The sequence below is a fragment of the Microcaecilia unicolor genome, chromosome 5 (genome assembly GCF_901765095.1).
Source record: "Microcaecilia unicolor chromosome 5, aMicUni1.1, whole genome shotgun sequence".
NCBI lineage: Eukaryota > Metazoa > Chordata > Amphibia > Gymnophiona > Siphonopidae > Microcaecilia > Microcaecilia unicolor.
In genome coordinates this window covers 50367474-50383790 of record NC_044035.1, presented here as the reverse complement: position 1 = coordinate 50383790, position 16317 = coordinate 50367474, and the positions used below count along the sequence as shown (strand labels likewise).

At 48.8% G+C, this 16317-nt stretch overlaps 1 protein-coding gene across 1 annotated transcript in view; it reads right to left on the bottom strand.

Moving 5' to 3' along the window:
* LCOR (ligand dependent nuclear receptor corepressor) overlaps positions 1 to 16317 on the bottom strand; it is a 129910-nt gene that overhangs the window by 87863 nt on the left and 25730 nt on the right. Inside the window, exons 2-3 of the mRNA XM_030202871.1 lie at positions 6962 to 7027; positions 6450 to 6529 (exon numbers count right to left, since the gene is read on the bottom strand). Coding sequence (XP_030058731.1) covers positions 6450 to 6529; positions 6962 to 7027 — 146 coding nt within the window. The remainder of the gene's footprint in view (positions 1 to 6449; positions 6530 to 6961; positions 7028 to 16317) is intronic.

Below are 16317 nucleotides of genomic sequence, written 5' to 3'. Positions count from 1 at the left end.
AAACAGCCAACTCCCTTTTTGGAGAAGTGGTATTAGGAAGCACAAAGAAACTATCCTGAACTGTTTGACTATATATTTATTAAAGGCCCCTAGATCTAGGATGGGGTGCACTCCTCCTACCTTCATTGTGATTGGTAAAATTCCCGACTTCTGTTGCCTGTTGGAACGGATTCTTCAGCATTAGCTCCTAAGAGGGAAGAAGTGTGCTTCTTTGTAAGTAGCTTCGGACGCTGAGAGCTTAATTTTGAGAACCACTACCACAATCACCTTGGAGAAGGTGGCAGAGGCCATCACCAGCTTGTCGCATACCACCGCAGATGGCAGCACTGTCAAAGAGAAAGACTGCTTGAGATCACATTCCTCTCATGCGCGTCTTGGGGGTTGAACCCACCCCCTCCAACAGGAACTGTGTTATTCTTTGTCAACTTTGCCACTAGTAACAGGTAAAGCCTCTCGAGGGTCTTCACTCCCCTGAAGGCCCCTTCAGAGGATTCCCACTATGCCAGCATCATTCGCATATGAAATCAAACAAAATAGCCTCACTTTTATGGCAGAATAACTATCTACTTTGGTTTCCAATCCTAAGAGTACAGAAGTCGTCATCCTATCAAAAATCCCATACCCTCAGATGAACTGGACCATTAAACGTTCCAGATGGTAACTTGCTGAACTATTATGCTTACTTTTACCTGGTCAACTATACAGGCATAACAGTGTAGGGGCCACCTAACCCTTTCCAAAACAACCATCCATCAAATAAGTCCAATTAAATTATGTTAAAAACTTTCTAAGTCCTACTAACGGATCCAGTTACTCTTAAATAATATGCTATTTCTATCTTCTAATAACAATTATATAGATAGGTATACCTCAAGTTTACTCTAACTGAAATTTTCGTATCTTAATATTTAGGAATTAGATTCTTTGTAGAATATGTTTGCTTTGCTTTTCCAGGAACCCTTTCAGGAATTATCTGAAGGATTCTGTTCAGGTAAGTGCATGTTTTGTTTCTTTCTTTCTTTAAAATGTTTTAATGTCCAAAATGTCTTTAAATCTTTTCTTCTTGTTCCAGCTCTTGTTTCTTTGCTTCATCTGTCTTGAATCATCTTTTATCTTCTTCCAGTTAAATCTATACAGGCTTTAAATAAAAAGAAAGTCTGTCTCTCTCAGAGTATGTGTGGCTTTACTATGTTCCTGCAGGTACCAGAATACCTAAATACTGTATAATCTTACTGTTACTATTCTCTCATTTACTTTCCCTACGTTGACTAACAGGGAGATAACATAAGAATAGCCATACTGGGTCAGACCAATGGTCCATCTAGCCCAGTATCCTGCTTCCAACAGTGGCCAAACCAGGTCACAAATACCTGGCAGAAACCCAATTAGTAGCAACATTGGCTTCTCCTCTTGACTGATCAAAATCCTCTTCAGCTTCTGTTCAACACACAGACTCTCTTTCTTTCTAAAGTCACACTCAGATTTTTTTTTAAATAGTTTTCCCAAAAATTAAAGTATTGTGGAAAAATGCTTGTTCAATTAGGTGAGTTATTAACAAGGCATCTATCAGCCTTGAATTCTCTGACTGTTCTTTAGAGACAACTTTTATCTGATTCAAAAATATTTTTTCAGAACTTCTATTCCTTTTCTTCTAGTTGTGCAAGTAAGTGTGTGTGCGCACATGCCTAGCAACTACGTGCATAAAATTTTACCTAGCTTTATTGTGAACACTAGTGCAACAAAGCCAGTTTCATCAAAAATGAAATGGGCCCTAGGAAGGCTCTTGTCTAAGCAATTTCTCTCTCCCTTGCCCTCCCCTTCATGTCCAGTGATTATTCCCTCCCCTCCCATTCTCTCCGTGTCCCGTGATTCTGACCTCCCCTCCATGGGCAGCGATTCTCCTTTGCCCTGCCGGCCCCTCCGTGTCCCGCGATTCTGGCCTACCCTCCATTTCCAGTGATTCTCCCCTGCCCCGCAATTCTGGCCTCCCCTTCATGTCCAGCGATTCTCCTCTGCCCTGCCCTCCCCTCCGTGTCCCATGATTCTGGCCTCCTCTCCATGTCCAGCGATTCCTCTGCCATGCCCTCCCCTCTGTGTCCAGCAATTCTCCTCTGCCCTGCCCTCCCATTCGTGTCCCATAATTCTCTCCTCTCATCCCTCTACCAGCCACGGTTGAAGTAGGGCATCCAGACCTAACTAATCCTGCTCCCTGCGACGACTGAAGAACTGTGGAACCTTGGCATTGTCCTTCGTGGCCATCAGGTCCATGCAAGGAAGGCCCCAACGCCGCACCAGACAGCTCCTACTCGCCGGGATCCAAAACATGACGACTGAGAAAGTCTACTTCTACGTTGAGGCCCCCAGAAATGTAGGCGACAGAGGTAAGACAGGTGCCTCTCCGCCCAGACCATCAAGAGGCCGGATTCCCTAGCCAGATGGCTGCTGCGAATCCCCCCCCCCCCCCCACGCCTGTTGATATAAGCTACAGTCGTTGCATTGTCGGAGAAGACTCGGACCGCCGTCCCCTTCAGGAATGGGAGAAATGACTAGCCGCACTGCCCAAAGCTCCAGAAAATTGATGGTCCAGCGGGACTCCTGCGGTAACCACGTACCCTGAGCTAAATGGCCCCTGAAATGGGCCCCCCCCAGCCCAACAGGCTAGCATCCGTTGTCACTACCTCCCATTGCAGAATGGGAAAGGACATTCCCTGAGCCAGAGACTGGGGGCACAGCCACCAACTCATGCTCCGTCTGGCCTCCAACGTCCAAGGCAGTCTGACTTGGTAAGCCTCCGACACCGGAGACCAGCGGGAGAGCAGAGACCTCTGAAGCGGACGCATGTGAGCTCGCACCCAAGGGACTACCTCCATGGCCACTGTCATGGACCCTAGAAGCTGGACGTAGTCTCAAACCCATGGCCTGGCGGTCAACAGAAGGGAACCTACCTGCCTCACCAGCTTCACCCGCCGAGGGTAAGTCAGAAAGACCTGAGCCCGCTGGGTATCAAATAGAACACCTAAGTATTCCAGGTGAGAGGGGATCGACAGCTCTTCTCGAAACTGATCACCCATTCAAAGAACTGAAGCAGCCTGACAAACGTGGAAGTCGCTTCCAAGCTGTCCTGGTAGGACGACACGCGAATTAGCCAGTCGTCCAGGTAAGGGTGTACTCGAACACCCTGCTTCCTAAGGAAGGCTGCCACCACTTCCATCACTTTGGAGAAGGTCTGTGGGGTCGTAGCAAGGCCAAATGGGAGCGCCCGAAACTGGAAGTGCTGACCCAGTACCGCGAAATGAAGACTGCTGATGGAGGCCCCAAATTGGAATATGATGGTACACTTCTTTGAGATCGAGAGAGGTGAGAAACTCGCCCTCCCGCATGGAAGCAATGATGGACCTGAGGGTTTCCATCCAAACATGCGTAACCCGCAGGCACTTGTTGACACTCTTGAGGTCCAGAATGGGCCAGACCGTGCCTCCCTTCTTGAGGACCACGAAATAGATGGAGTACCTCCCCTGTCCACGCTCGTCGAGCGGCATGGGCACAATGTCCTGAAGAGACAGTAACTCCTGAATGGTGGACTTGACTTGTGCCTCTCGGACAGAACTTCGACATGGAGACTGTAAGAAAAGAGGAGCGACCGGGCGGCAGAATTCTAACCGGTAACTGTCGCGCAGGATGTCCAGCACCCACTGATCTGAGGTGATGGAGGCCCACGCGTCATGGAACACCTGAAGACGTCCCCCTATCGGACTGAACGCGTGGACCAACGCACCATCATTGCGACTGTCAGGCAGGAGGACATCACCGACCTGACTTGCCGGTCCCTGTCCTGTCCCCCCCGAAAGGACTGACGGGGCTGAAACTTAGGCCGGTGCCCAAAGGCCGGGCGACCTGGTCTTTATTTCTTACTGTCCTGAAACCGAGGATGAGAGAACCCGGACTGCCGACCAGATGACCTAGGCCGGTCCTCAGGCAGCCGCTGGGGTCTAGACTCTGCAAGCTCTTTCACCAGATTACTCAAGTCCTCGCCAAACAGTAACTTCCCCCGAAAGGGCAGCTTGACCAACCGGGCTTTGGATGCCGCATCCGCAGACCACGCCCGGAGGCACAACTGTCGATTTGCGGAGACCGCCAACGACATACCCTTGGCCAAAGTCCTAAGCATGTCGTACACGGTGTCCACTAGATAAGCGAGACCTGCCTCCATCCTAGCCACCCGCGAGCCACTCCTGGCCCCCGACCTTTGATGACACTGTAGACAGGCACGGGCCACAAAGGAACTGCAAATCGCAGCCTGCAAGCCCAAGGCAACCACCTCAAAAGCCTATTTCAGGGCCTGCTCCAGTTTCCTATCCTGAAGGTCGTTTAAGGCCACCCCGCCTTCCACAGGCAAGGTCATCTTCTTGGTGACCGCTGTCACCAAAAGAATCCACCTTAGGAAAGCCCAACTTCTCCCTTTCCTCCAAAACCAAGGGGTAGAGAGGGGCCATGGCTCTTCCCACTCGCAGACCCACCTCGGGAGTATTCCACTCTGCAGAGATTAAATCCTGAATATCTGGATGCATCGAGAATGCCTTAGAGGGACCCCTAAGCCCCCGCATAGGACCAGACTGCTGGGAACCTGAAGAATCCCCCCCCCCCCAAGGTTCAGATACGGAGAGAGCTGATAAGGACTCCGAAATCAACGCACCAAATTCATCTTTTTGAAAAAGCCAGAGCACCCGAGGGTCATCCTCGTCTCCCAAGGGGAGCTCCACCTCCTCTAAAGGCTCCAGGACCGAAGGGCCCCCCGATGAAGCAGACTCCGCGTCTGACCCTGGAGAAACGGGTGAACAACCCTCCAAAGGGTCATCCAACAGGATAGGCCAAATTCTCTTGAGAGGAGAATGGGCTGTCTGACTCTGCACCCCCCAGGATCCCCGGAGTAGGCAGAGCAGCGCCCCCCTGCTTCAATAAAAATGCCTGGTGAATTAATAAGACAAATTCAGGGGAACAAGGCATACCCTGATCAGGTAAGCCCCCTGCTGTGATTGCCCCTTTCTCTGCCACCGGCAGAGCACATTTCCTGACCGCGGAGGAAAAAATGGCCAAATTTCCCACCTCTGCCAAACAGGAGTCGCCACAAGATCCCCCCGGGGACCCAGAGCGCTGATCCAGGCTCGTTCTCCCCAGAGAATGGCCACCAGGATCTCCTCCTCCACTCGGGGACACCGGTCTGCACACCGTGTAGCGGCCCAAGGAGGAGCGTCTATCCCCCATAGGAGCAGCAGTACTTCACCACCTCAGCGGGGACCGACATGCCGCCGTGCCAAAAAACACCCGGTCAGAGGCCTGACTCGCAAAAACGCACTGCAAGCCCGCTACCTTGCTCCCTCTTTTTTTTTTTTTTTTTTTTTACTTTGGCGGACTGGAGCCATTCTGATACAACCAGAAGAAACATGGCTTTTTTTTTTTTTGGTTGCTGCACAGACACTGCCACAAGAGAGGCTCAGGAGGGAAATAAAAAGGGAAGAAAGCCTCCAGGCAGGAGCAAGACAGGGACCCAGCACCACCAGGTATGTCTAAATTTCCTCAGATGTGACTCAACTGGGAACCAGTCACCAACCAAACCTGGAGAAACCAACTAGAACACAGAGAGAAATGAAGTATGTCCATCCACCTGCTGGAGATAGAAGATACTGAGGAACTGGGCGGCTAGCACGTGGCTAGGTAGTAGTGCTCAGTTCTGGATTTTCTATCTCCACCTGCTGGTCGACGGACATAACTACCCACTTGTCCTGGAACAGTGGGATAGAACGTAATGGAAATTATATTAGATAGGCTACACCGCATACATCAAGTCAAAGCTGAAAGCTTGCACACAAAATGTTAGCAAAACGCTAGCAAAAATTTGAGAGTACATTAGTCAGAATTCCTCTCTCTAGTATCAGTTGAGAACAAATATTTAGAATTCTCGCACTAACTGAGGAACTAAGATGATCACGATAACCCAGATCAAGCAAAGGAAAAAGGTTTTGTTTACAAGATAATCCACCTAAACAGCATCCAATTGGGTTTGCACATGAAACAGGGATCTACATAGCAGTGGCAGATCTCACACGCACAGGAAAGCAGTCTAGGTGTTTCTATAAGTATGCAAGAACTTCCTCATGTTGGTGCTACCGGATGACACCTTCCATGTGTTCACTGACAGAACATTTTACAAATACCACTGAACTTGCACTGAAAATGATAAATCTTACATTTATTCCCTCAAAATACAGTGGTATGACTTGATTCTAATTAATTTCTAATGCAGTTTCTAGAATGAAAACCATACCAAACTTCACTACATGAACATTTTCATGATTCATCGGGAACAAGAATGTCAATTGTGAACAGTGTAAGTGTTAGGAAAAAAAGGTAGTAAACAAATATTTTTTTTTCTTTTCTTTAATTCAGATTACCTTAACTTTTTCTCTTCTCAAGCAGCAAAAGAGACAATTTTCATCAAAAGACCAATCAGAAACAGCTTCAGGCTCACAGTCTATAAATCAGAACAGTAAATTAGGTCTTAATAGTTCATATTTTACATAAGTTTTATACATGTACCCCAGATTCAATTCCTGTTTAACAATGCGTTATTTCTAGAAGCACATGTAAAGGAAACATTTATTATATAATCCTAACCATTATTATATATCCTAACAATGTTTTATAAATTAAAAAATGCTATGGAAACAATTTACATTTTATCTAGTCTCACAATCTTCCAAAATGGTAAATAAAATATTTCTAGTTATATGCAGCCAAAAATATACTCATTAACAATTTCAGCCAATATGAAACAGAACATTGCCTGAAAGGAAAAAGCAGATCTCCAAGGTAACAAACATTTTCTACAAACAAGACTGTGTTGACTTCAGTCACCCACAAAGCTGAATTAAAAAAAAAAAAATTAGGAAAAAAAAAAGTGTACCTTTAAATAAGCTGAGATCTTTTAATAGTCCAGGTCCAAACAGCCCTTCTAAAATACTTTCAAAACCTGAAAAACATGGAATGAACATTTAGCATTGTAATTAGTATGTGGTACTAGAATGGTATTTAAATCTGCTGCTCTACATTTCCTTCTGAAAACAAACCAGCAATTATTTCATGAGGAGAAGAAACAAGTTATGTATTAGAAATACACCAAGCAAAGCAAACCATTTGTGAAATGTTTTAAGAAATACTAGATTAACACCCCAATTGCACTTACAGTGATTTTGGAAATAACCATTCTGAGCGGTTCATTGGTATCATTTATTTTACAAACAGGTGTGAACACTGTGCACATGTTTAATATAGTCAAACTGTCTAGATCTCATTTTATGTTGTTTAAAGTTTGTGACAGGATTACACAGTAAGACACCCAGTACTAGAACAGACCTTAAATTATTATGCACTATATTTCCTTCTGCTATAATCAAATTAAACTAGAAAAGCAACCATTAAACAAACTTCTGAGAGAAATATTTTCAAACTACAATATCTTCATGAAAGGCTATATTTAATCATTAAACAATCCAGTATATACCAAACTTACATCCAGTCTAGAAAAAATTATCAAGTTAACTACTGCTGCTTTTTTAAAACATGTAGGCCTGTAAACATATTTTGTAGCAGGTGTTCTCGGAGGACAGCAAACACATGTTGTCACTTATGGGTCATGTCAGAGGTGGTAAAAATCTGTTCCTCATTTGTTCAGGTAATACATCTCAACCTAGTTGTTTGTGCGAACAAGCACTACCTGATCGAGGATGTGGTCTTGGAAGGTTTTGAGAGCGTTCCAGACCACATGCAATTCCAGGTCAATATGATATTGCTTCTCCTGTGGGAACCAAGAATCTACCACGGAGGCATCTGTGGTGAGGACCTTGGGTGAAATTCTAGGACACCATCCACCACTGTAGAGAGTTGCGTAGCTGTGGAGTGACTAACACGGGCTGAGAGTAATCCCATAGCTTGGGACCACTAAGAGGAGAGCATCCACTGAGGAATGAGGAATTGGAATAGAGCTAATGGTGTTACATGGACTGTTGAGGTGATGTGATTGCTTAGGCACAGCATTTGACAAGCAGATACTTGGGTGGATTTGAACACTTGAGTGGAAATATGTAGTATGTTGTTTAGTCTCAGCTGAGGAAGGAAGGCTCAGCCTTGAGTAGTTTCAAAGAGCGCCCATATGAATTCTAAGGTCTGAACCAGTTAAAGATGTGATTTTGGATAACTGATCACAAACCAGAGGAGTTCCAGGAGCCTGATGGCAGATAGAATGCAGGTGTGTGCCAAATCCAGGGAAGCTGCCATGATTAACCAGTCTAGGTAGAGGAAGACATAAATGCCCCATTTGTGAAGTGTTACAGCTACCACTATCAGGCACTTTGTAAAGGCTCGAGGAGCCAAAGAAAAATTGAATGGTAAGACATTGTATTGATAATGCAGAGTCCCACAGCGGAAGTAAACTGTGCACAGAGAGAATAAGTATATGAGTGCATGCCTCGTTGAGATCTAGAGAGTAAAGCCAGAGAGTTATTTCAACAGAAATAGTGATCCCAGAGAAACTAAGAACATCTTTCTTTGAGTAGAAGGGAAAATTAGGTTCTTACCTTGGTAATTTTCTTTCCTTTAGTCATAGCAGATGAAGCCATTACGTATGGGTTGTGTCCATCAACCAGCAGGGGGAGATAGAGAGCACTCAACATTTCACAGTGCCTCATGGCCAGCCAGCTCCACTGCCTCTTCAGTATTTGAAGCTTCCAAAGCAGTATGGCAAACCGCAATGGGAATAACATGAACTTTCCTCACAGCGAACGATGGCCCCTTAACAAGGGCATGAACTCAAAAGGAGGGAATGAACACATCCTCCTGGAGGGAATAAACTCGTCCTCCTTATTGTATAACTGGAGGGGATACACGCAACCTCCTGGAGGGAATAAACTCATCCTCCAAAACATAAACTGGAGGGAATGGACTCATTCTCCTATAAGTGAACATGAATCCTGAAGACTGTTTTCCAACTTTCTCCCAAGGAAGGAACTTCAGGAAACAAGAACAGAACCTGAAACAGATTCACAGCATACAGACAATCGTACAGGGAGGGCTCATGGCTTCATCTGCTATGACTAAAGGAAAGAAAATTACCAAGGTAAGAACCTAATTTTCCCTTCCTTGTCATCAAGAAGATGAAGCCATTACGTATGGGATGCAACAAAGCAATCCCTATATAGGGTGGGAACAGGTCACACTACGCGCTAGCACTTGTGCTCCAAAACGCGCATCCCTCCTAGCAGCCACATCCAGCCTGTAATGTCGGGCAAAAGAGAGCTTAGAAGCCCATGTTGCTGCACTGCATATCTCTTGACGAGAGAGTGCTCCAGTTTCAGCCCAAGAGGAAGAAATCGCTCTGGTGGAATGCGCCTTAAAGGCTACAGGCGAAGACCGGACGGCAAGCAGATAAGCTGAAAAGATAGTTTCTTTGAGCCAGCGGGCAATAGTGGCTTTAGACGCTGGAGACCCTCTGCGAGGACCTAATAGCAAAACAAACAGATGATCATAGATCCTGAAAGAGATAGTAACTCGCAGATACTGCAGCAGAGTCCTGCCCAAAAGATTCTGGAAACTCCTCCTTATCAAAGGAGGGCAAGAAAATAGGCTGGTTTAGGTGATACGCTGAAACCACCTTAGGCATGAAGGAAAGCACGGTCCGAACCGTGACCCCGGACTCTGAGAATTGCAGAAATGGGTCTCTACAGGACAGCGCCTGGAGCTCTGACACCCGTCTCGCCGAAGTAATGGCCACAAGAAAAACGGCCTTTAGTGTCAAATCTTTCTCTGATGCTCGCCGAAGCGGCTCAAAAGGAGAAGCCTGCAGGGCCTTCAAAACTAGCCCCAAGTTCCAAGCTGGACAGGGTGCTCGCACGGAAGGCCGGAGCCGAAGCACCCCACTAAGAAACCGTGCCACATCTGGATGAGCAGCTAAAGACACGCCTTCAACCTTACCACGAAGGGAGGCCAACGCTGCCACTTGTACCCGCAGGGAATTATAGGCCTAGCCTATTTGTACACCATTCTGCAAAAAGTCCAGAATCGGCGAGACAGGAGCCCGCATGGGTGTGATCGCTTTTGAAGCACACCAAGACTCAAACTGGCGCCAAATCCTGGCATAAGCCACGGAAGTGGAACGCTTGCGGGCCTGCAGGAGAGTGGAAATGACTGTGTTTGAATAGCCTTTGTCCCTCAATTGCGCCCTCTCAATTGCCATGCCATAAGACCAAAGCGGCAGGCGTCCTCCATGGCTACCAGGCCCTGTGACAACAGGTTCGGTACCAGAGGTAAAGGAAGGAGAGCCTCCACTAGCATCTGTCGGAGGTCCATATACCAAGGCCTCCTGGGCCAATCCGGGGCGATGAGGACCACTTCTCCTAGGTCCAGCCGAATCCGCAGGAGCACGCGCCCTATCAAGGACAACGGAGGGAACACATATAGTAGGCCCGGAGGCCAGGGCTAAGTCAAGGCATCCAACCCTGCCGAGCGAGGATCTCTCCGTCTGCTGAAGAAGCACGGGACTTTGGCATTTGAACTTGTCGCCATAAGATCCATCGCGGGCTTGCCCCATTTGGCACATATCTGCAGGAATACTTTGTCTGCTAGTTCCCATTCTGCTGGATCGATCTGATGCCTGCTTAGATAATCGGCTTGCACGTTGCTCTGACCTGCAATGTGAGCTGCCAACAGAAACTGAAGATGCAGCTCGGCCCAGTGGCAAATCTGTTCAGCCTGCGCGGCCAGTGCTCTACACTGAGTGCCGCTTTGTCGATTTATGTAGGCCACTGCTGTCGTGTTGTCCGACATCACTCTGACAGCCAATCTTTCCAGGGTCACTTGAAAGGCCAGAAGCGTCTGAAACACCGCTTTCAACTCTAGGCGGTTGATGGACCACTCCGACTCCTCGGGTGTCCATAGACCCTGGGAATGCTTCCCCTTGCAATGTGCGCCCCAGCCCTTCAGGCTGGCATCTGTCACTACTAGACACCAATCGGGGAGCACCAGCGGCATTCCTCGCCGCAGCATGCTGTCTGAGAGCCACCACTCCATGCTGAGTCGGGCCGCAGGGAGCCAAGAAAGTCTGCATTGATCATCCTGAGAAACTGGAGACCATCTTTGAAGTAGGGAATACTGTAGAGGTCTCAGGTGCGCTCTCGCCCATGGCACCACTTCCAATGTGGCTGTCATCGATCCCAGCAGCTGGACAATGTCCCAGGCTCATGGGCGGGGCATCCTCAGGAGCAGACGGACCTGATTCTGAAGCTTGCACCGCCTTCGCTCGGGTAGGTACACATACCCCGAGGCTGTGTCGAACCTGGCCCCCAAATATTCTAGAGATTGCGAGGGGGTCAGGTGACTTTTAGCCAAATTGACAACCCAGCCCAGAGATTGAAGTACTGAGACCACTCTGGCTGTTACATGCTGACTCTCTGCAGCAGAGTTTGCTCGAATGAGCCAGTTGTCCAGGTACGGGTGAACCCGAATACCCTCTCGCCTTAGAAAGGCAGCTACCACCACCATAACCTTCGAAAAGGTGCGGGGAGCTGTGGCGAGGCCAAAAGGCAAGGCCCGGAACTGGAAATGTTTTCCCATCACCACAAACATCAGAAACCTCTGGTGCGGGGGCCAAATTGGAATATGCAAGTAAGCTTCTTTCAGGTCCAGAGACGTGAGAAACTCTCCTGGCTGTACCGCCGCAATGACGGAGCGCAGGGTTTCCATGTGAAAATGCCGCACTCTCAGGGACTTGTTTAATTCTTTTAAGTCCAGAATAGGGCAAAAAGACCCTCCTTTTCGCGGCACCACAAAGTAGATGGAGTAGCGGCCGCAGCCTTGTTCGGCGGGAGGTACCGGGGACACGGCCCCTATCTGAATCAGACCTTGCAAAGTCTCCTCTACCGCTGCCCGTTTGGCGGCAGAACCGCATCGGGACTCCACAAACACGTCTCTTACAGGGGCGTCGAATTCTATTCTGTAACCGTCTCTGATCAGGTCCAAGACCCACTGATCTGAGGAAATATTGGCCCACTCCTCGGGAAAGATGTCCTCCGATGACAGGACTCGAGGAGAGGGCCGGCGCACCATCATTGAGAGGGTCACCCCTGAACTCCAGGCCTTGAGCCAGTGGCTGTGGAACGTTTGTCCGAGCGAAAGGAGTTCCTCTGCTGAAAACGGACACGAGAAGTGAACCCAGCAGAACGCCCCGGGCGGTACCTTCGAGCTTCACGGAAGCGAGGTCTGTAAGAGGAGTGGGCCGCCGCACCCTTAGAGGAAGGCCGAGGCCTATCTTCGGGCAAGTGCTGGGGTTTAGCCTCACCCAGGCCCTTCACAATTTTCTCCAACTCCTCACCAAACAGGAGAAGGCCTTGAAAGGGCAACTTCACCAACCTTTGCTTAGAGGCCATGTCCGCCGCCCAATGCCGTAGCCAAAGAAGACAGCGAGCCGCCACTGCTACTGCCATGTGTTTAGCCGAAGCTCTGACAATATCATAAAGGGCGTCAGGAAGAAAGGACAAGGCCGACTCCATCCGCGGAGCCACATCTGAAAAGGGCTCCGCTCCATCACCGGGCTGTTCCACTGCCTGTTGCAACCAAGCCAGGCAGGCTCGGGCAGCATAACAACTGCATGCAGACGCCCGAATAGTGAGACCTGCAATTTCAAAGGACCGTTTAAGTGCTGATTCCAGTCTACGGTCTTGAATATCCTTCAGGGCAACACCTCCTTCAACAGGGAGGGTAGTTCTCTGTCACAGCTGTGACTAGGGCATCCACTTTAGGCATAGCAAAGCGAGCCATATGCTCCTCACTCAGAGGGTATAACTGCCCCATAGCCCTGGAAACTTTCAAAGGTCCCTCGGGGTCAGCCCATTAAGCCGAAATAAGCTCTTGGATGGAGTCATGCAAAGGAAAGGCTCAAGCAGGCTTTTTGGTACTAGCCATCCTAGGATTCACAGAGGAGGCTGTGCCACTGGCAGAGTCCTCAATAGAGAGAGCCTGCAGGGCATCAGAAATAAGCGCTGGCAGCTCATCACGGTGGAAAATCCTCACCGCGGAGGGATCGCCCAGATCCTGAGTCACTTCTGCACCAGACTCTGGCTCCTCAGACCATGAAGGCCTGCCAGAGTCCTCCGAATCTTCGCAGCCCGACCACGAGGGGGAAAATGGAGGTGCAGCACTCTCTGAAGGGGAATGAGCCCTTCTACGCTTCATATTCTGCCAATTATCAGGGTATAACGCCTCAGAGGGCACACCCAGGCTAGAATCCACCGGGGGGGGGGGGGGGGCATCAGAAGAGGCCCATGCTGGGCTTTGTGGGAGAGCTCTTTTAAGCATGTATGCTTTATGCATTAATAAGACAAAATCAGGGGAGAAAAACTCACCCTGGGCACCCGGATCTCTGCCGGGGCTAGTAGCTCCCATATCAGCCTCACTCCGAGGCCTCCCCCCGGGCTCAGGACTCTCCATCTCAGCGGAGGTCGTGCCATGTGGAAAATTCAAAATGGCGCCCGCTGCCAGCTCAGAGCGCGAAGAATCATCGCTCGCCATGCTCGGGCCGGCTCTAACGTCTATACAGCACGATTTACAGAGTCCCGCTGCTGATCTGCGCTTGCCACACTTGGAACAGTGCTTTACTGTCTCCGCAGCCATCGCCGAAAACGGCGGTAAAATTCAAAATGGTGGTTCACGCCAAAATCGCCCCGATCGCGGGCCCACGCCAGAGGAGTCAGAAAACACTCTTACCTCACTGGACCGAGTATCACAGCTCCGGTCCCACAGAAAAAGGCAAGGAAAAACTTCTGTTCCAGCGTCTAAGCGCTTTTTTTTTTTTTTTTTTTTTTACGCTGTGAGGAAAGCAGAGGTAAATAGAACTCCGGAGGCTCAGGTGAGTGGGAAAGGCAGGGAAAGGGCGAACCTATGTGCCTGCATCCACTGTTGGTGGGGAAGGACAGGGAAAGCTAAGCAATGTGTCCACATCCACAGAGGTATGGGTAAGGCAGGGAAAGGGCGAACCTATGTGCCTTTAAAGTGAAGCTTCTATAGCCTCCAACACCCCTGCTAACAACTGGCAAAAGCAGAGGAGCAACCTCCAGGCAGATTTTAGATGGAGCTCGAAGAAGCTGCAGCCACTCTGCTAGGGGGGATAGAGAATACTGAAGAGAGGCAGTGGAGCAAGCTGGTATGAGGCACTGAAAAAAGTGTGCTCTCTATCTCCCTCTGCTGGTTGATGGACACAACCCATCTGTAATGGCTGCATCTGCTTGATGACAAGGAAGAGCTCTTTTCAGCATGTATGCTTTATGCAACACCACCACAAAATCAGGGGAGAAAAACTCGCCCTGGGCACCCAGATCCCGTCCGGGGCTAGCCACTCCCTGAATAGCCTCAATTCGAGGTCGTCCCCCCCCCGGGCTCAGGGCTCTCCGTCTCTACGGAGGCCGCGCCATGCGGAGAATTGAAAATGGCATCCGCTGCCAGCTCTGAGCGGGAAGAATCATCACTCGCCATGCTTGGGCCGGCTCTTACACCTATACAACACGATTTACAGAGCCCCGCTGCTGATTTGCGCTTGCCACACCGGGAACAGCGCTTTACACTCTCTGCAGCCATCGTCGAAAACGGCGGGAAAATTCAAAATGGCGGTTTCACACCAAAAACTCCCCGATCGCGGGCCCACCCCAGAGGAGTTAGAAAACACTTTTACCTCACCGGACCGAGTATCACAGCTCCGGTCCCATAGAAGAATCAAAGGAAAACCTCTGTTCCATTTTTTTTTTTTTTTTGTTAACGCTGTGAGGAAAGCAGAGGTAGAACTCCGGAGGCTCAGATGAGTGGGAAAGGCAGGGAAAGGCGAACCAATGTGCCTGCATCCACTGAGTGGGAAAGGACAGGGAAAAGCAAGCTAATATGTCCACATCCACGGGGGCATGGGTAAGGCAGGGAAAGGGCTAACCTATGTGCCTTCAAAGTGAAGCTGCTATAGCCTCTAACACCCCGGCTAACAACTGGCAAGCCAGGAGCCACCCCCAGGCAGATTTTTGATGGAGCTCGAAGAAGCTGCAGCCACCCTGCTTGGGGAGATAAAGTACTGAAGAGGCAGTGGAGCTGGCTGGTCATGAGGCACTGTGAAAAGTTGAGTGCTCTCTATCTCCCCCTGCTGGTTGATGGACACAACCCATACGTAATGGCTTCATCTGCTTGATGACAAGGAAACTCATTTAAGTCTCGTAGATTGAGATTTGGTCATACTCCCCCATCATGAAACATCTAGCACCCACCTGGGCCTAACCCCTGCAGACAACTAAAGGGTATGTCCCAGCACTGATCAGGCCCGCCTGCACCTGTGCTCTACACTGGCATACCCTCCACCCATTACACAGGGTTCAGCTGGCCTCTGGGCGATTCTCTCACCCACAAATTATTTCCCCGGTGGCTTCTAAGGACACTCGGGCCACAATCCCAGAGGTCCCACAGTTCCCAGAAAACACCCACAAACCAAGAACACAAACCACCAGGATTCTTAGTCCATATGAACATATGCATTGCTATACTGGGCCAGACCGAAAATCTATCAAGCCCAGTATCCAGTTTCCAACAGTGGCCAATGCAGGTCACAAGTACCTGGCAAGATCCCAAAAGAGTACAATACACTTTATGCTGCTTATCCTAGAAATAACTACTGCTACTTATCATTTCTAAAGCGCTACTAGACGTACGCAGCGCTGTACACTTGAACATGAAGAGACAGTCCCTGCTCGACAGAGCTTACAATCTAAGCAGCAGATTTTCCCATGTCCACCTTAATAATGGCTTTTGGACATTTCTTTTAGGAAGATATCCAGGACAACAAAGCTAATAAACTAATAGGTTTATCATCATAAAAATTGAACAGTGAATGATGAAAAAAAAAAAAAAAAAAAAGATGTAAACAGAAAATAACAGGTAAATTAACAGGTAACAACATTAAAACAAACTAGGCACTTACTACCTGGGGAGTTCAGAAAAATAACTGCTCACAGTTTTTGAAAAGGGACTCAGGGCAGAAATCTTTACTCTCCTCACTCCCTCTCAGATTGGGGGAATCCAGCACATTCTGGCTGGATTTTGTACTTCAGGGTCAATCAGAGCCCACAGCATTAGCACTGAGAGGTATTCAGACAACAGCAGTGCAGGTTACTTTCCATCGAGATAATTCAGGACCTCGAGCATCTCAGCCTTGGGCTCATCCTCAACCTCCATAAGGAAGGGAAT